The 20,684-nt window shown below is 49.0% G+C and overlaps 1 protein-coding gene across 7 annotated transcripts in view; it reads left to right on the top strand.

Moving 5' to 3' along the window:
* LLGL1 (LLGL scribble cell polarity complex component 1) overlaps positions 1–20,684 on the top strand; it is an 89,455-nt gene that overhangs the window by 25,710 nt on the left and 43,061 nt on the right. For 5 of the 7 annotated variants that reach the window (XM_082199645.1, XM_082199643.1, XM_082199646.1 and 2 more), the window contains exon 2: positions 4,825–4,922. In XM_082199645.1, coding sequence (XP_082055771.1) covers positions 4,825–4,922 — 98 coding nt within the window. Of the gene's footprint in view, positions 1–1,552; positions 1,685–2,864; positions 2,990–4,824; positions 4,923–20,684 lie in introns of those variants that run through there. The other 2 variants (XM_082199647.1, XM_082199648.1) reach the window with 2 other exon arrangements.

The raw sequence follows: 20,684 nt of genomic DNA, 5'->3' as shown, positions 1-20,684 counted from the left end.
AGGGAACAGGTGACAAGCACTTTGTGGCATGCTGAGCTGCTTGGGGGCAGAGGAGGATAAAAATCAATGCAGTCTTTTATGCTCATTTCCCTTAATCCTGATTTCCTTGATGGCACGTTTTGAATTGCCTTTGTGTTCAGTTCTTCACTTTGTTGTGCCAAATGCGGCCCCACAGAGCTCTCTTTTCTGGCCCCAAGGACACTAGCCAGGCCACGCCCCTTCAGCATGTGTGTTTCTGTCCTTGTGCGTTTTTGCCTGGCTGGGATGTGCCCTTATTTATTTATTTCATAAGATTTATACACCGATTGATTGTAAAAACCAAACAAAACTTCGAAGCGGTTTACAAGGAGCTAAAGCAGGGAAATCAAGGAAAATGCACACCCCTGCTTTAATACATACAAAAGTTAAAATACTAAAAGAGATTAAAATTACCTCAACTTCTGAATCATCTGGGCATCACAGAATTGTAGAGTTGGGACCCCGAGGGTCATCCAGTCCAACCCCCTGCAATGTAGGAATCTTTTGCCCAACGTGGGGCTCAAACCCACAACCTTGAGATTAAGAGCCTCATGCTATGCACAGAGATAGGCTTGTCTGGGGAAAAAATGTTTTTAGCAGGCTCCGAAGAGCGTACAGTGGAGGTGCCTGCCTTATGTCAATGGGCAGGGAGTTCCAAAGTGCAGACGGCTAAGTTCTTACAAAGGTGGAATGGGTGTTACGTGGTGCTTATAGTAGTTCCAATTCCACCAGTCGAAGCGGTCGAGTGGGCACCTGTGGGGTAAGGCGATCTCGTAGGTAAACTGGTCCCAAGTTTGTTAAGCTCCGATCTGCTTGAGCTCTGAACATGGAACCCTAGAACTGTCATTTGGGGGGGGGGACCTCAAGGGCCATGTAGTCCAACCCTTTGCAATGCAGGAATCACATGCCTCTTGCTTGCCTGGATAGAGGATAGAGCAGGGGTCCGCAAACTTTTTCATCAGGGAGCCGGTCCACTGTCCCTCAGACGTTATGGGCGGGCCAGACTATATTTTTTTTGGGGGGGAATGAACAAATTCCTATGTCCGACAAATATCCCAGAGATGCATTTTAAATAAAAGGACACATTCTACTCATGTAAAAACACCAGGCAAGCCCCACAAATAACCCAGAGATGCATTTTAAATAAAAGGACACATTCTACTCATGTAAAAACGCGCTGATTCCCGCTCCGTCCGCAGGCCAGATATAGAAGGCGATTGGGCCGGATCCAGCCCCCGGGTCTTAGTTTGCCTACCCATGGGATAGAGTGCGTCTCTCTGTGTGTATAGAAGCTAGCCCAGGCATAGGCAAACTTGGCCCTCCAGATGTTTTGGGACTACAGCTCCCATCATCCCTAGCTAACAGGACCAGTGGTCAGGGATGATGGGAGTTGTAGTCCCAAAACATCTGGAGGGCCAAGTTTGCCTATGCCTGAGCTAGCCTATTGTACAAAGGGAAAGCTAGCAATCATTGCCCTGGTCCCACCCACCACTCACATGTGGCCCCCAGAAGGCCGTGCGGCCCTCTGGCTGAAAAGGATTCCCTGCCCGCTTCTCCGTGAGCCAAGTCGGTGTGATTCTGCGGTTCTACCTGGGTGGAGAATGTGAAACACAAGCTTTGGTCAACCTCTTTGTTCTGGCTTCCTTTTTTCCGGGTGGAAGAAAATGTAAGCCCCTCTTTGTTTTGCAAGCTGGCAGGTGTCCAGCATGGCCTCCCCATTGCTTTGGGATCATTCCTTTGCTCAGCTCCTAAATGCTAGACCCTTCTGCAACCTAGGCAGGGCCATGTTGGATTTCTATTTTCTGCCGCCTCCTGTTTTTGTGCCATGGGGAGAGGCCTCCTTGTCAGGGCACCCTGGCTTCATTTTCTGTGTGGTCTGCTTTGGGGGCCGAGCAAGGAGAGGAAGCTGGAAACTCAACTACTCGATAGCCTTTTCCATATATATATATATATATATATATATATATGCATGCAGATTATTTCTCTCCCTGCCTTCCTCTCTCCGCTGAATGTTCGCTTGCATTGACCTCTGAGCCCGAGAGACGCGAAGCTGGAATTGGCTGAAAAGATTCATTTGTCTGCCGGGTCCAAGGATGGGAGAAAAATAATAACGCAGCCCTTGGCTGAAAACGTTCTCTGGGGAGATGAGGAAGGAGTGGCTGCTTTGCACCGAGCTCTCGGCCAATTTTTATATATTTTAAAAATATTAATCTGTTCCTCCTTTCTGGCCGCCCTCAAGCGTCTCCTCCCAGGAGCCCGGATAAAAGTTGGAGAGGGCCTTCCCACCTGCACTGCGTGGGCTGACTTGGCTTTCCTTAACCTTCTCGAACCCAGGTCTTGGCTGCTAAAGGGAGCCCACCAAAGCGGCCTTGGTTGGGGGGCTGAGATGGGGCCGGAGGGACAAAGGAAGCTGCCTTGGTGCTGAGGCCATCTCCGTGCCATATACAGTGGTACCTCGGGTTACATACGCTTCAGGTTACATATGCTTCAGGTTACAGACTCCGCTAACCCAGAAATAGCGCTTCAGGTTAAGAACTTTGCTTCAGGATAAGAACAGAAATCGCGCGGCGGTGGCGGCACAGTGGCAGTGGGAGGCCCCATTAGCTGAAGTGGTGCTTCAGGTTAAGAACAGTTTCAGGTTAAGAACGGACCTCCGGAACGAATTAAGTTCTTAACCTGAGGTACTTTTGAAATACCACAATGTTAAAAAGGCATGGCTTCCCCCAAAGGATTCTGGGAAATGTGGTTTGTTAAGGGTGCTGAGAGTTGACCCTTATTCCCCTCACGCAGAAGACCGTTCCCAGAATTCCCCGGGAAGAGGGGCTGACTGTTAAAACCACTCTGAGTTTCCCAGGGAATTCTGGGAACGGTCGCTCCGTGAGGGGAATAGGGGTCTCCTAAACAAGCCCATAGCCCTCAACAAATGGCTGTACTCAATATTTTCTGAAGGGAGCCATAAGGGCCTAAAGTGGTATGATGATGCTTTTAAGTATATCGTGCAGATGGGGCCACAGGCAGAGCCATAATAATAATAATAATAATAATAATAATAATAATAATAATAAAATTTATTTGCATCCCGCCCATCCAACTGGGTTGCAGCTACTCTGGGCGACTATACAAACACTGGCCTGGCCTAGGCCACATTGGGATGGAGGATAGAAAAGAGTCTGTGAGTGTGTCTTAAAACTAGCCGACTCTACAATAGTCTCATTTGTATGTGTTTCCCCACCCACTTTTGTCTCTGGCTCCACCCACCCCTGGTCTGCGGCCCCTGGAAGGTTGCCTTTGAACAAGAGGTGGCCCTTGGACTGATGAATCCGCTCCTGTGATTGGGCTCTTGTGCATGTCTTCGGAGCATGCGCAGAGTGATGGGATCTGTACAGACCCAGCCACCACCTTTCTTAAGATGAACAAGAGGATTCTGCAGATAACCTTTGCAATATGCAGTGTTTCTATGGCAGGGGAACACTCTGTGTGTGTGTAACACATACATATATAAACTTCTAATTCTTGCTTCTTGTTCTGCATTCTAATTGTGGAATAGCAAGAGTTGGAAGGGACCCAAGGGCCATCTAGTCTCAACCTCCTGCAATACAATTTATATACAAAATATAAAACTCCTGAAGCAATACATGAATTTGGAGAAGAAACTTGTGGCAGAGAGTCACAGTTAATAGCTATCGGGGGGGGGGATTACTGGATTCAAATGTATAATACATTATAATTCTCAATATTGAGAATTCACTGTGGTTCCCTGACGCTCCGTAACAAGTTTCCCCGCCAAATTAATTGGTGTATCGCTTCAGAAGTTTTATATTTCATATATGAATTGCGTTGCAGAGGGTTGCACTAGAAATCGGTGTTTCCTGACCTTTGGTCTCCAACTGTTTTTTGGACTACAACTTCCATCATCCTTAGCAAGACCAGTGGTCAGGGATGATGGGAATTGTAGTCCGAAAACAGCTGGAGACCAGAGGCTGGGAAACACGGGGTTAGACGACGGTTGGGTTCCTTCCAGTTCTACTATTCTGTAATGCCATAAATTGTAATGTCCTTTGGCTGCCTGCAATAAAGTTGATTGGGTCGACAGTGAGAATTTCAAGAAACAAGCATATGCAGCGTTTTTCGTTTAATCTGTAGGCATGCGTTCTTGCTCTGGAGCCCCGCCAGCTTCTCATTCAGCTCTCCATTCTGGAAGAGATTCCTATGGAGCCCTTTGCCACACACCCCTCCCCGACCGTGGTGTAACTAAAACATATTTTTCTCTTTTTTTAAAAAAAAATATATATTTATTGAATTTTCACAAATTATAAAAACACACATAATACACAATACAAACATACACACACAAAGACAAACAAACATGTATAATTTCAAATCCTTTTTTCCCTTGAACCTTATTTCACCGACTTCCCCATACCTCCCCTTTCTGCATTCCAATTTCCAAATTTATTTCAGCAAATCCTCCCCTTAATTTTATCCAATTGTTTCCTTTCCTTTTCTTTTACTTAATCTTTTTCCGCTGTAATCCCTTACTTTCTTAACCACGACATTTTAACACTCATTAATTTTACAATATTTCTTAAGATAAATTTTAAATTTCTTCCAATCTTCTTCCGCCGTCTCTTTCCCCTGGTCTCGGATTCTGCCAGTCATTTCAGCCAGTCCCATGTAGTCTATCACCTTCATCTGCCATTCTTCCGGAGTGGGTAGATCTTGTGTCTTCCAATACTTTGCGATGAGTATTCTTGCTGCTGTTGTAGCATAATAACTAAAACATATTTTTCTCCTCTCCCCTTCCAGACTGTGGAGCATGGATTCCCCAACCAGCCCAGCTCCTTGGCCTTCGACCCCAAGCTACGAATCATGGCCATCGGCACCAAATCGGGAGCGGTGAAAATGTATCCTTTTTGCTTTAGCCTGGGCATCCCTTCCATGACACCAGAGGAAGGGGAAGGTAAGGGTTGACTTGCATCTACAAAGCTTCCCAGTGGGCACCCTGTTGGGAATGGCTGTCGGATCTGGAAATGCGGCCCTCCCAGGCCTCCCTGCTCCCCTTTCTGGCCCACAGAATTCCTCCCAAACCGCACACCCTCCCACCGCCTTGCATCCTTCAGTTGTCCTCCTTTGCACCCCACGTGTGCAGCTGGATTGTGTCCTTGAAGAATGATAACGCCTCTTGCTTGTCTGGTTAGAGAACCAAGAGGGTGTGTGTGCTCAGGATCTGACCTACTGCCCTCTTTCCCTCCCCATCCCTTCCTTACCCTTTCCCGACCCAGTTTTCCCTTCTGTTGTTATTTCATTATTTGCATCGATATTTGCATCCTGTTTTGAAACTAAAGTGCCTCCTCAAGATACATAAACCTAATTTGGTTTGGTTGCATTTTTTTTTTGGGGGAATTTTCTGTTTCTGTGTTTTCGAAAACAATGCCAAAACAACGGAACTGACCTGCTGCACAAAGGTAAAATGTGCATCGGTTGCTCTGCCTGCTTTTAAAAAATTAATCTGTGCCTCCCCACCCTCAATCGCATGCTCCCAGAAGCCCGGATAAAAGTTGGAGAGGGCCTTCCCACCTGCACTGTGTGGGCTGGCTTGGCTCTCTTTAAACTGCTCAAACCCTGGTCTTGGCCGCTAAAGGGAGCCCCCTAAGTGGCCGGGGGGGGGCTGAAATGGGGCCTGAGGGACAAAGGAAGCTGCTGCATGTTTAAAACACCACAACTTTTAGAAGGCATGGCTTCCCCCAAAGGATTCTGGGAAATGCGGTTTCTTAAGGGTGCTGAGAGTTGACGCTTATTCCCCTCATGGAAAGACTATTCCCAGAATTCCCTGGGAAGAGGGGCTGACTGTTAAACCACTCTGAGATTTCCAGGGAATTCTGGGAACGGTCGCTCCGTGAGGGGAATAGGGGTCTCCTAAACAACCCCAACAGGGCGCGGGTGGCGCTGTGGGTAAAACCTCAGCACCTAGGACTTGCCGATCAAAAGGTCGGTGGTTCGAATCCCTGCGGCGGGGTGCGCTTCCGTTGCTCGGTCCCAGCGCCTGCCAACCTAGCAGTTTGAAAGCACCCCCGGGTGCAAGTAGATAAATAAGGACTGCTTACTAGCGGGAAGGTAAACGGCGTTTCTGTGTGCTGTGCTGGCTCGCCAGAGCAGTTTCGTCATGCTGGCCACGTGACCCGGAAGCGTCAGCGGACAGCGCTGGCTCTCGGCCTATAGAGTGAGATGAGTGCACAACCCTAGAGTCTGTCAAGATTGGCCCGTACGGGCAGGGGTACCTTTACCTAAACAACCCCAATACCCTCAACAAATGGCAGTTCCCAATATTTTCTGAGAGGAGCCATAAGAACCTAATGTGGTATGATTATACTTGTAAGTATATCGTGCAGATGGGGCCATAGACAGAGCCATAATAATAATAATAATAATAATAATAATAATAATAATAATAATAATAATAAAAATAAATTTTATTTGCACTCTGCCCATCTGACTGGGTTGCAGCCACTCTGGGCAGCTATGCAAACACTGGCCTGGCCTAGGCTTTTGCTTCTGGCACCACCCATTTCTGGCATGTGGCCCCTGGAGCTTTTCCCGGAAGGGAATGTGGGCGCTGCATTTTTAAAAGGCTCCCCATTCCTGGCCTTCCTATTACCTGCCCTTTGCCCTGAGGTCCCAGGTTGCAGCAATTAAAAAAAACAACAGGTTAAAAATAGAATCATAGAATCATAGAGTTGGAAGAGACCACAAGGGCCATCGAGTCCAACCCCCTGCCAAGCAGGAAACACCATCAGAGCACTCCTGACATATGGTTGTCAAGCCTCTGCTTAAAGACCTCCAAAGGAGGAGACTCCACCGCACTCCTTGGCAGCAAATTCCACTGTCGAACAGCTCTTACTGTCAGGAAGTTCTTCCTAATAGTGTTTAAAACAACTTGCAATCACAGGAATAAGGCAGGTCCTAAAATATCCCCCTCAGGTGTCCAAAGCCAGAGTGGAAAGGTGTGTTTTCAGCATTTTCCAGAAGCTGTATACTGAAGGTGTCGGGTGCAGCTTTGTGGGGAGGGAGATTCACAACTTAGGGGCTGCCACAGAAAATGCCCTCTCTGTCTGGACCACCCACCCCTTGGCTTCTGAGTGCTGAGGAACTACCTCTGCTGATCTCGGTGCCCGAGTGGGTCTTTAGTGAGAAGGCGTTTTTTTCAGGTATCTGGGGCCTGCACTGTTTAGGGCATGGGTGCCCAAACTTTTTTCAAAGAGGGCCTTCTTTTAGGATTTTACTCCAGGAGATAGACTGCCACAGGGGCTGTATTAAACCGCCCAGCGGGCCAAATTAGGCCCCCGACTTTGGACATGCCTAGTTTAGGGCTATAAAGCCAGCTAACCGAGTAACTAATCCCTGAGATGCAAAAATGCCGCTTTGAGCAGAGTCCAGATGTTGTGTGTGGCCAGGGCTCAGGGTTGCAAAGATTTGGCACATTGGTTTAGAGCTGCAGACGCAGATTGATCTAAGCCAGATATTGGAACTTTACAGCTCTCTAGACATTTGTATATTTTAGAGCAAGTGAGAAGTCCAGGGCCCTCTCTTGCCTTACCGTTCTTGCTACTGATCTTTTTTGGGCGGGGTGGGGCTGCTCAACAGGAGGTGGGTAGGGCAGTTCCATACTGCAGGCACCCCTCTGAAAAATGTTCCTGGACTCCAACTCCCATCAGCCCCAGCCAGCAAGGCCAGTCGTCGGCGACGATGGAAGTTGTAGTTACGCAGCATTTGAGGAGCTGCGGGTTCCTATACACTGATCAAAGCGTTTGTTTCCTAAAAACTGTGGACCCAAGTGTGATAGCTTGGAAGTTCCCATGAAAGCCCCTGGTGGTTTTGCGTGTCGAGTTCCCCAGGTCCACCCCAATAACTCACACATCACACAGAAGTTTTTGTTTAAGATTTTTGGCATAATTTTGGCCACAACTTTATTAAAATACAAATTTGTGAGTGGTTGCTTAGGCATTGGTTGCGACTATCTGCCCCCATCATGGGGGACAGACTGACATTCTGCATGATGCGAAAGTCAGAATGGGGGAATACACTTGGGGGTTACGCGGAGCAGGGAACCTGCCCTCACCCCAAATGCAACCAGGAGCTCATTGCTATGGCCCGAGCCCCCTTGACAGAGTGGACAAGCAATAGTTAGCCCCCAATTCCTTTAACGGAATCCCTTGCAGCAGCAACATTAGAGGGGCAGGCACAGCCAATCCATGCCCCTCAACCAACCAAACCATAAACCAATGCCTAACCGCGAACCTTACAAGTTGTGACGATTTGCTACGCAGTAGGCAAAAACCAAATGGCCCCAGCCAATCAGCCAGATGGACAAAATTCCTACTAGGCCCCCGCTCCAAAGCAGATGACCCCATGACAGGCATAGCAAGGTCAAAGCGAACAACCCTATTCTAGGGAGGGAGGGACGGGCAATCTGATGCACGGGCGAAAAGAGGAAGCCTTAGCCTCGTGCAAGGAGTTTTACTATTTCTGGCTGTCAATCAAAAAATGGCAACATTAACTTCTTCCCAACAACAAGGGAAGCTCCAATCGTATCAGTGGCCAACGATCAATTAGCCCGCCCCCCAACTTTGGAGTGTCCTGGTGGCCCCCACCGCAACACGTGCTCTCCATGAAGGAGAACACGCTTTATCGGAAAAGAAGTATGGGCTCTCACCTAGTGGGTTTCAAGTGCAATATTCATAATCCTCCTTACGACCCTGCGCGGTAGGCAGGTAAACAGAGGAGAGGTTTGGACTGGGTTCATAGCTTGCTGTTTGGCCTCAACTTTTAGAAGGAGGACAGCAGACCATTTGCAACGACTCAGGGTCGTCTGTGAAGTTCTTGGCAGTTGTGCTTTGGATCGAATGAGGCCCTGAGATCTGCCAGGGACTTCCTAAACCTCAACACACAAGGCTTGGCTTCCTTGCTGTTTGCCTTGACATAGCTGATGGCAAAGCCGGGCTTTTGTACCACGGGAGGCCCAGTGTTCAATTCTCAATGTCACTGGCAAAAAGAATCAGATCGGAAGTGATGGGAGAGACTTTTTCTGCCTGAGGCAATGGAGACCGTTTGCAGCTCAGAGTAGACTTCACTGGGCCAGGCGAACAAAGAGTGTGAATCAGTGATGGGTTCCTTTCTTTCACTTGAAATGTGCAGAGCCATGATAATGCTCAACTGTCAGAGATGTTGCCTCTTCTGCATCTCTCCTTCCATCAAATCTCCTTTCCCCTGTTACAAATGAGAGAGAGAGAGAGAGAGAGAGAGAGAGAGAGAGAGAGAGTGAGAGAGAGAGAGAGAGAGAGAGAGAGAGAGAGAGAGAGAGAGAGATGTGGTATTCCGGAACCTTCCTATTCTCGGAATATAACAAATCCATAAGGCAGGGAGATGTTTTGCAATTCTTCTTAACTCTGGGTGGAATTCATTGCAATGCTAAGGAGGTCATTCCATCAGCACAAGAGTTTCTGCTTGCTCAACAAGGCCATCTTCCCTCTCCGCCTGACCCCATGCCATTCTGAGAAGTTCACCCCTCCAGAGCAGATTTGCGGGGAGGGAAAACCCCATGGCGTTAGTGGGAGTCCTTTGTCTGCCTTCCATTAGCAGAATGAGGTAGTTGAATCTGACCCTTTGTGTCAGGAATTCGCCGGAGCACTGGCCTTCAGCTGGTGGTTCAGGACTCACTTGTGAGTTGTGGCCTGATCCAAGGTTGGGTTCCAACACGACCACTGTCACCAGGAAAATATATTGTAAGAAATTAAGAAACGGACCCCAAGTGCATGTTTGGGTCCTGTGTTTTTGGAAAGGGTTGACAATACCTGCTCATCACAAAGCGAGAAACAGATCCTTTCATTGTCTCCCCCTTTGCATGTTTGGAACTCGGGGTGTGGGGCTGTGTATCGATTATCAAGCCACCTTACTTTGGGTGTTGTGTTTGTTCCTCCATTGAAGCCAATGGAAAACCCATCTCCTCTTCTTCTGCCTGTAACTTCAGTGTTTTCAGTCCCATATACCATACAGTTTTCAGGCATGTTCCTATCCCTCCAACCCTCAGACATCAGACATGCCGATCTTCAAGTTTTCTGTGTGTGTGTGTGTTTTTTAAAGAGGCAATTAAAAAAAACATAAAAGTTTCCTGCATTCCTTTTCCTCCTTCGTCTTACCTGCTCGTAGCTGTGACGTTGCACCGGCTAATGAGGAGGAGCGGCACCTCCGAGGGGCGTGTGCCCCAGACAGGATGATGGAGTTGGTGCAACAGGTGTAATCCTCGTGGCATCTCCTCTCTGGCCTTCCTAAATTGCAGGTGGAGGTTTAAATTACGGGGTCAGGGCTTGGGAGCCACCTGTTTGTGTCAACCACCTGTTTTTGTCATTCCCGGGGCAGGCAGGGAGTAGCATGGAAGTTTTCTTGCTTTGCTTTGCTGCTACTGGCTTCTGTGGGGGAGAGGATGAAAGAGAAGCTCTTTTCCTTTTCATCACCTTCCCTGGAGGTGCAGAGGTAGCCAACGCCCATGGGACACCTTGGGTGTCATCGCTGGGTGCAAGGGAATTTAGAGGGAGGAAAGTCACGAGGGGACTGCATTCTCCTAGTTCTTGAGCCTTCTCTGCCAACCAGAAAGTGTCCGAGCCTGAGTTAAGGTGCCAGTTTTGATCTGTACAAATGGATTGGGATTTGGGAAGGCTGGAGGAGAATTCATGTTTTAAGAAAACAGACTTGACCCTGCACCTTGTGGACGAATGCATGGCAGGAAAGTAGGAAAGCAGGAAAGTAATTGGTCCTCTTTCGTTGTGCATACTTGGCCAAATTTTGTGATAGCTTTCTTGGCACGTGCCTGCAAAACGTGCTGTGATGCGTTGAAAGATGCCCGCCTTTAGGATGAAGTAGACTTAGGAATGTGAACAGAGCAGAAAGGAAAGCTAACAGGCAGTCAAGTTCCTGGTTCTGGTTTTGCCGCCCTCCAAGGAAACCTGAGCAGTTGCTCCTGCTATTCTTAGGGAGTGCTCGTTTTTTCTAACTCTTGTGTTTTGATTATTAAGTTCCTGTTGTGAACTGAGGTGGAGAGCTGGGGTGCAGAGTTGGATGGGCAATTCTGGAGCCCGCTACCCGGGTTGGTGTCGAACACAGTTGATGATTTGGATTTGGGGTGTGTGTGTTTTGTTTGAAGTTGCAAACAAGGGCCGGGAAGCAGTGGCGTAGCGTGGGGGGTGCAGGGGGGGCTGACCGCACCGTGCGCAACACCTGGGGGTTAGGGTTAGGGGGCGCAAATCCACGGGTTAGGGGGCGCAAATTACTTGCCTTGCCCCGGGTGCTGACAACCCACGCTACGCCACTGCCAGGAAGCCTTAACTTGGTACAAAGCAACATGCCCCTCCCCCCACTTTCCAATAAGGGTCTTCCCCTACCCTTTTGGAAGGAATCTGAATAGATGCCGTTTTTTCCGGAGGGCTGCAGGAATCTTGGCTTCTAAAACGGGCTCTTTTAAAGCCTCGGCACTGGCATCGCTGCTAGGATGTGCCGTCTCCATGGAGTTTAGAAGCTCAGGAATAGAATGCAGGGGAACATTCTCCCTTCTCTCTGTCTTTCTCCCCCCCCCCAAAGCCTCTGTCTTATTTGCTCTCGCACCCCACGTTCTCCACTTCCCCTCTCCAGGAAGGGCTCAGAATTGTCAATATGTTAAAAAAAGAAATAAAACACAACGCGCATATTTAAAACGCACGGTTTTGTCTTTTTAGCACATCCCCCCCCCCCAAGTAAAAAGTTGAGGCGTGACAGTAAAAATAAAATATCGGCATGGAAGCTAGTAATCCAGTCTGGTTATAGCAGCCAGACTAGCTGACCCATTGTACCACATTACCTCTAAGATGATTCCTGTATTTCCGGGGCTGGACTAGATGACTCTTGGGGGGCTCCTTCCAACTCTTATCATTCAATGAACTGTGTGTGTGTTTTGTCTGCGTGTGTGTATTTTAATGACTTCTATTGTTTTTTTAAAAAAACTGCTGCAGTTCAGATGTACAGACCTCGTTGGGAAAGTGGGGGACGCCGACGTTCTCTCCAGGCAGAAATGTGGTGCTTTCTGAACAGCAGAATTTGGGGCGTCCAATTTTTTTTTTGCGGTTCTTTGTAGTTACAGCCCCCTGCCGCTTGGCTTTCTCTCTCCTCTCCTCCCCCCCCCCGCCCTTTCTGGGGCTGTAGTTGTGCTGGAAGGGCTCAGCCGGGCTGGCTTCAGTTCAGGACATGTGTGAGTTGGGAAGACAATGGGGGAAATGGGCTTAAGAACAGAGGATAAAAGTTCTCAAGTAAGTTGGGCTGGGGGGCGAGGAGGGGGAAGTTCTCTACATCCCAGCTAGCCCAGGGGAGGAAGCAGCTGAAGGGGTAAAAATAAAAGCCGACACCGGTGCCTAAAGGGAGTCTTCCTCTCCTCCGGAGAGGTCTTGGTAGGGAATTGCTCTTCCCAGGGATGGCTGCCAAGGAGAGCTGGTGGGAAGGTCGAATGCTGCAAAGCACCCCCACAACCCATAAAAAATAAAAATCCGGGTTGTGGTTGGCTGCGGATGCTGGCTTGGCAAAGACTGAATACACACACAATCTCTCTCTCTCCTCTCTCTCTCTCTCTCTCTCTCTTATTCTGCTAAAGAGATGAACATTTGCGGCCAAATTTCTGAACAGGCAGGAAACTTTCCCTGGTTTCCTTATTGTGTGTTACCCATTGCTGAATACTGTATTAGATTGATTTCTCCGCAGGTAAGGCGGTAAGGGACGCAGGTAAGGGACGCGGGTGGCGCTGTGGGTTAAACCACAGAGCCTAGGACTTGCCGATCAGAAGGTCGGCGGTTCGAATCCCCGTGACGGGGTGAGCTCCCGTTGCTCGGTCCCTGCTCCTGCCAACCTAGCATTTTGAAAGCAGGTCAAAGTGCAAGTAGATAAATAGGTACCGCTCCGGCGGGAAGGTAAACAGCATTTTGTGCACTGCTCTGGTTTCGCCAGAAGCGGATTAGTCATGCTGGCCATGACTAGACCTAATGGTGGTCCCTTTACCTTTAAGGTGGTCTCTGACCCCATTCGCGCCGAACATTCAAAGCACTGCGATACCACTTTTTAAACAGTCATGCTGAGAGGGTGCTGAGAGTTGTTCGGACACCTCCCCTTGCCCCTCACTGAGAGCCAGTGTGGTGTAGTGGTTAAGAGCGGTAGTCACGTAATCTGGGAAACCGGGTTCGCGTCCCTAGTCCTCCACATGCAGCTGCTGGGTGACCTTGGGCCAGTCACACTTCTGTGAAGTCTCTCAGCCCCACTCACCTCACAGAGTGTTTGTTGTGGGGGAGGAAGGGAAAGGAGAATGTTAGCCGCTTTGAGACTCCTGAAGGGGAGTGAAAGACAGGATATCAAATCCAAACTCCTCCTCTTCTTCTTCTTCTTCTTCTTCTTCTTCTTCTTCTTCTTCTTCTTCTTCTTCTTCACAGAGCTGCAATTCCTGGAGTGGTCTAACAAACTTTTTTTTGGTGTGGTTTTTTCCCATTGCTGAATTTTCAATTGGCTGCTCTGTAGGGTTGGGCTCACTCTGACCACATTTACACCATGCCTTCGATTTACTGTGATGCCACTTCAAAAACACTCACAGTTTCTCCCAAATAATATTGGGAGATGTAGTTTGTTAATTTCTGCTGGGCAGTAAAGGTAAAGCGACCCCTGACTGTTAGGTCCAGCTGCGGACGACTCTGGGGTCGCGGCGCTCATCTCGCTTTACTGGCCAAGGGAGCCAACGTTTGTCCGCAGACAATTTTTCTGGGTCTTGGTGGCCAGCATGACTAAGCCGCTTCTGGTGAAACCAGAGCAGCACACGGAAATGCTTCCTGCCGGAGCGGTACCTATTTATCTCCTTGCACTTTGACGTGCTTTCGAACTGCTAGGTTGGCAGGAGCAGGGACCGGGTAACGGGAGCTCACCCCGTCGCGGGGATTCGAACCGCCGACCTTCTGATTGTCAAGCCCCAGAGGCTAAGTGGTTTAGACCACAGTGCCACCCTTCATCCCTTCCTTACCTTATTAGAGGAATTGTAGCTCCATGAGTGGGGAATGGTGTGTGTTGGGGGTGCGTCTCGTAATGGCTCATAACATCCTTAACAGGCAACAACTCCCAGAATTCTCTGGGGGAAGCCATGGCTGTTTAAAGTGGTATCATAGTGGTCTGAATGTGGCCTCCCTCTCCCTCCTTGGTCTGTCAACATAAGAATTGTAGAGTTTGAAGGGAGGACACAGGAGTCATCTAGCCCAACCCCCTGACATGGGGCTCGAACCCACGACCCTGAGATTAAGAGTCGCATGCTCTCTGTCCCGCTTGGGTCAGTTACAAGGCAGAATGTAGGTCCGCCGGGTTGTATCCCTCACCCAGGCCTAATGCAAGTTCCCCACTTCTCGCCCCTTGATCGTACCCAGATACAGTGGTGTAGCGTGTGGGGTGCAGGGGGGCCCGGCCGCACCAGGCGCAACATCTGGGGGTTAGGGTTAGGGGGCGCAAATCCACGGGTTAGGGGGCGCAAATTACTTGCCTTGCCCCGGGTGCTGACAACCCACGCTACGCCACTGCTCAGATATGCACGGTTCCAGGCCTGGTTGCCAAGCACCTAGTTCTGCGCCCTATCCTAATGGATTATTGACTATAAGCACATACTGCTTTGATTGGGCTTTGCATAATTGCATCTCGCAGATATTGCTCCCTACGAGGATGCAGGTGCAGGCAGCTTAGCGCTTTCAGGGGACGAACCCCCCCCCCCCGCTACTGTCACCCCTCTTCTGACCTCAAGAGTGGAGCTGGATAGGTGGGGGTTTTCTGTCCCACCCTTTCGGGGGGGCGGCGCTGGGTTAATGGGCTACAGCACGGTATGACTTTTATATGCCCCAGGAAACCAAGAAATGTGTGTGACCGACTTTATTGAGGTTGCCTGGACTCAGGCTTGCAATATCTCGGAGGCAAGCTTGTAGTCCTTTATAACAAGTCTCTTTTAATGGCTGATTTGCGTTGGGTCGGATTGTTATATTGTGATCTGTGTTGTGTGTCTTGTTGCTTCTTCAACTCGTCAGTGTGCCTTGTGCATGGCAATACAGGAAGGCGAACGAAAAGGGGAATTAAAAATTAAATGAACATTAAGAAAGGGAATTGAGAAAATTCCAGACGTCCTTGTGGGGGGAGCAGAATGGGGATAATCTGATTTTCCATTCATTTTTCCTTTGGATGCTTGGCAGGTGAGCTCCCGGGCCTCTCAGGAAGAACAACAGCCCTAGCACTTTCCCCTTTCATGAGGACTAGAAGCTTGGTCTTTGTCGATATGTAAGATTTAAGACAGCCGAGATTCTTGGGATTCTCTGGAGGTTAACTCCATTAACATTCTCAAAATGTTTGCAGGCCTCTTGGATCAGACACACAGGCGTTCAGCAGAATGCAAAATTCAGGCCTGGAGGAATCTGTGATCAAAATTAGCTTTTAATCTCTGGAAGCATCAACTTCTATTCTTTCACAATAAAACCAAACCCAGACCCTACAGTTTACCGCAGTGACGTGTAAAATAAAAATGTCCCCTGTCACCTCCTGTAAAATAAAAATAAAAAAAATCCTCTGCCTTCAGGGCTGATTTTTTTTTTTTAAGTTCACCCCAAAAAATAAAATTAAGCGGGCCACTTTTCCTGGTATCGGGTCAACGAAGTGTCTCTTCTTATGAATGGGGAGCCTGTCTTGCGTCTGTTACTGGTGGCTGCAGTGCAGGAATTTGCCCAGTTGCTCAGCACTGCCCGCCTTTGACCCAGCCCCCCTCCTTGCCAGCCGCACGTAGCCAGAGGTCTAGGGAGCCGGAAGTGGGGGGTGATGGCTAAAAGGTCTTTGGTTGGTGTGAATGCCTGTTGGCTGCATTTTGGAAGCCGCTGTTGCTGGGAGGCCCTGGCTTGGCAAGAATTTGAGGGGGCGTCTTGATGTGTGGGGCAGGGTATAGGGGCAGAGGGGCTTGCGCTGGAGGCGAAACAGCGAAAGGAAGAAGGGTGACACATCTTCATTTTCCCTCCGGAGAGCTGAGCTCAGTCCGAGGGCCGGATTCCCTCCTGGGCAAGCTTTCGGAGGGCCACATGGTCAAAAGCGGTGGAGCAAGCCAACCTCGATTTTTTTGCTTTCGTACAGTAGGGTAGTTTCCGCGCCCTGCTCTGCCATCCATTCGGGCAAGCAGATCTGAACTCCTCATGCTCAAAAGCATATTTTCGGTCCAGTATGCCTGAAGGAGTGTCTCCACCTCCATCGTTCTGCCCGGACACTGAGGTCCAGTGCCGAGGGCCTTCTGGCGGTCCCCTCGCTACGAGAAGCCAAGTTACAGGGAACCAGGCAAAGGGCCTTCTCAGTAGTGGCGCCCGCCCTGTGGAACGCCCTCCCAACAGATGTCAAAGAGAAAAATAACTACCAAACTTTTAGAAGACATCTGAAGGCAGCCCTGTTTAGGGAAGCTTTTAAAGTTTAATAGGTTATTGTATTTTAGTGTTCTGTTGGAAGCCGCCCAGAGTTGCTGGGGAAACTCAGCCACATGGGCAGGGTATAAATAATAAATTATTATTATTATTATTATTATTATTATTATTATTATTATTATTATTATTATTATGAACCCTTGCTGAAGAAATCTGCAAAAATTAAGTTTCGCCTCCTAAAATGACACGCCCTAGGGGTGCAATGCACTCACACGGCCTGTTTTGTGGGAGCTCCTGCCTGTAGATTTCTCTGTGTCTCAGTTCATGCTATTGTCACTTTGAGTTGCTCGCTGCTGTTCATTAGCTCACAAACTTGTCATTTTGGGGTCACCGTGAGGACCTCATCTGCCTCCAGCGCTGTCTGCCTGGGTCTGCTGCAAGACGATGGGCTGCACGCATGGTTGAAGCCCAGAAGCCATGGCGGTTCCAGGGTCCACCCGCATGATGCAATCAAAGCACCGCCACACCACATGGCTTTCCCCCAAAGAACTCCGGGAGCTGTAGTTTGCTAACGGAGAGACTTCTAGTCGCCTCGCAGGGCTACAATTCCCAGAGTTCCCTGGGAAAGAGGGACGCAATTGTTAAACCGCTCTGGGAATTGCAGCTCTGCGAGGGGAAGGGGGGTGCAGAGTCTTCCAATGACTCTCAGCACCCTGGACAAAAGTATAGTTTCCGGGATTCTTTGGGAGAATCCACGGCTGCTTTAAGGGGTTATGACACTGCTGTGAATGTATGATGCACATGGACCTTGGACAGTGTTAGAAATTAGCCAGGCGCCAGGTGCATTTTGCCCCTGACTTCCGACCACTTGCTACCAAGTGAGGATGCCTGGGCACCAGAATGGTGCCTGACATCTCCACCATCTGGAAATCCTTGGATCTAGACCAGCCTTTCTCAACCTGTGGGTCCCCAGATGTTGTTGAACTACAACTCCCATCACCCCTAGCTAGCAAGGCCAGAGCTCAGGGAAGATGGGAGTTGTTTTCCAACAACATCTGGTGACCCACAGGTTGAGAACCGCTGATCTAGACTGTTTTCACACACTAATACCCCATCCTGTAGGATTCTATCTGTTGTACTTTCTTTTTATCTGCAAAATTGGGATGGATTTCAGGAAGCAACGTGCTTTTTCTGTGCAGCCTGAGCAGGAACAGTAACTGTTAAGAACAAGAGTTAGGAATAGGCCAATATATATGTGGGCCAAGTGACTCTTCTTCTTTTGAGTTCTAAGTTCTTGACCTAGATCACGGTTGTCATCTGAACTATCCAGATGTTTAACTGAGAAACAATCACTGTCAGTCCATCCTTTGAAAAATAAGACTTTAGATCTGTCTTGCCCCAAAATGGCAACTAGCTGTTCCGTTTTGGCGACTGCAACCTTTAAGTTTAAGGAGCCATTTGGCGCCTAGCTTATATATCTGAGTTTCTAAACACTGACCTCAAATGGTGAAAGATTTCCAATGTCTCCAACTGAGAACACTTTTTCTTCTTCTTCAGCCTTGTTCCTATTTAGCTCAGGGATGGAGAATTCTGTGGCCCTCGAGAAGTTGTTGAACTACACCTGCCATCGTCCCTTACCATTGGCTATGCTGGGCTGGGGCTGCTGGGAGTTGGAGTCCAACAACGTTTTCGAGGGATACAGGGTGTTCCCACTCCCGCTTTAGCTGGAAAGCCAAGGATTCCCAGTTTGGTGCAGTGCCTAGATTCTACCATTGAGTTCTGGCTCCTCTTCATATTAAAAAGGCAACAACGCCACAAGAGTTGTTTTTAAAGAGCAGCTTTTGCTAACTTGGTACATCATCAGACTTCAGTTATTGTAAAAAACACTTGCGCCTTCGACTGTGCACCGCTGTGGTTGCAATGGGGAAGGAGGGGGAAGTTGATTGGTAGGAAGGATCAGCCAGTAAAGTGCTAAGTATCAGCAGAATGTCTTTGTGTGTGTTTGCGGTGGTGGGACGTTTGCGATTTGTGAAGGTGTAGATCTGCCTACGATGATAAGCTTTGTGCTTGAGTTGCTCTGCTTCTGGGTGCAGGCTTGGGCTCCTGTGTATCGATGGGTTCCCCCAACTCACCCCAAAAATGTGCATAGCGTCATAGAATTTCAGGTTCATAGTCCAACCCCCTGCAATTCAGGAATCTCAGCTAAAGCATCCATAACAGATGACCAGCCAACCTCTGCTTAACCCCCCCCAAAAAAACTTCCGATGTCGTCCGTTCCACTGTCGAACAGCTCTTGCCCTCAGAAAGTTCTTCTTAAGGTTTAGTTGGAATCTTGTAACTTGAAGCCATTGGTTCGAGTCCTACCCTCCAGAGCAGGAGAAAATGAGCTTGTTCCACCTCCCACATGACAGCCCTTGAGATATTTGAAGATGTCTATCCTATCTCCTCTTGGTCTTCTGCTATCCAGGCTAAACATACCAGGCTCCTTTGACCGTTCCTCATAAGGCTTGGTTTCCAGACCTGGATCCTCTCGGCCACCCTCCTCCACACACGTTCTTAGATCTTTCAGCCTAACCTACCTCGCAGGGTCATAAGGAGGATAAAGCAAAACACACTCTGTGGGTGCATGCACAGCTCCTTGGAGGAGAGGCAGGAGATAGATGTTAACACAGGCCAAACGCCCAGTAATAAATTAAGTTAGTCGTATGCTGCGTTCTTTGATCTCTGCAAATAAAGCTTCTTTCCAGCGTCTGAGATGTGAGGATGTGCCTGGCAGTTTTTGACAGATGTGCTTGACTGTTGTGGACTCTGCTTCCTTTGAGGTTTCTAAGCAGAGGTTGGGTGGCCATCTGCCATGGATGCTGTAGCTGAGATTCCTGCATTGCAGTGGGGTTGGACTAGATGACCCCCAGGGGTCCCTTCCAACTCTACGATTCTGCAATCATGTCTGACCCAGGGTCCTCCAACAAGCTTCATGGCTAAGTGGGAATTTGAACCACATCGCTCTGTTTTGGGGCTCAGAAACCACTGCATTTTAGCTGCCTTCCTCGGGTGGGTGGGTGGTTGGGTGCAGGGTGCTCGTTCTGTTTGACGTCTGATTCAAGCAGCAGCTGGCCCTCTGCCTGTCTATTTAAATGCAGATCTTAAAATGGCCAAACTCCAGTGGAAAAAAACACACAGATACGCAACTATTTTTACAGACCTGCTGTCGTGTGCAGTTAGAGAAACCTCCTGTCCCAGAACACAATGCAAGCTCCCTCTGCCTCCCTTCCTTCAGATACACGTTGTGTTTACATAGGAAGGCTGTCATTGCGGGACCACAATCCTATAGATAGCAGTGGGCCATCATAGCCCCCCCTTTTTTTTGCTATGGGGATGTGGCTTGGAATCACCTCTTGCAACTCTCTGTCTTCTCCTTACCTTATTAGGGGAACCCAAAATGTAAAGCAGGACGCGGATGGCGCTGTGGGTTAAACCACAGAGCCTAAGGCTTGCCAATCAGAAGGTCGGCAGTTCGAATCCCCGCGAAGGGGTGAGCTCCCATTGCTTTGTCCCAGCTCCTGCCAACCTAGCAGTTCAAAAGCACGTCAAAGTACAAGTAGATAAATAGGTACCGCTCCGGCGGGAAGGTAGACGGCGTTTCCGTGCGCTGCTCTAGTTCGCCAGAAGCGGCTTAGTCATGCTGGCCACATGACCTGGAAGCTGTACGCTGGCCTCCCTCGGAGAATATAGCGAGATGAGCGCCGCAACCCCAGAGTCGGTCAAAACTGGACCTAATGGTCGGGTCCCTTTACCTTTTAAAATGTAAAGCAGCCTCACGTATCCCACCCATTTGGAAACTTTGGGGAGTATTGCAATGCAAGAGATGGCATACACACAAAGCCCTGGCTGGGGGTGTAAGAGGACTTCCTGTTGCGATTTCCTGGAAAGCAACCTTGAATTAATTTTGAAAATGCTACTCTCGCTCTCGAGGGCCATCTCCCAAAAGCTGAAAATGCCGGAGAGTCGGGTCGGAGAGCAGGAGCAAGCTATGTCGGAGCGCTGGCTCCAGCCCCCCCCCCCGCCCAGCAATCAATACCACTCTGCTCGCAGAGGCATGACACCAGTGCGTGAAAGCTTGCACAGCAAGATCTCTGCATTTCGCAACAAGGTCACAGCTGCCCAGGGGAGATGAGAGGGAAATTGGCAAGAGGA

This window comes from Podarcis vaucheri, assembly GCF_965113315.1.
Source record: "Podarcis vaucheri genome assembly, chromosome: 14".
NCBI classification, from domain to species: Eukaryota; Metazoa; Chordata; class Lepidosauria; order Squamata; family Lacertidae; genus Podarcis; species Podarcis vaucheri.
This window is presented reverse-complemented; position numbering and strand designations above follow the sequence as displayed.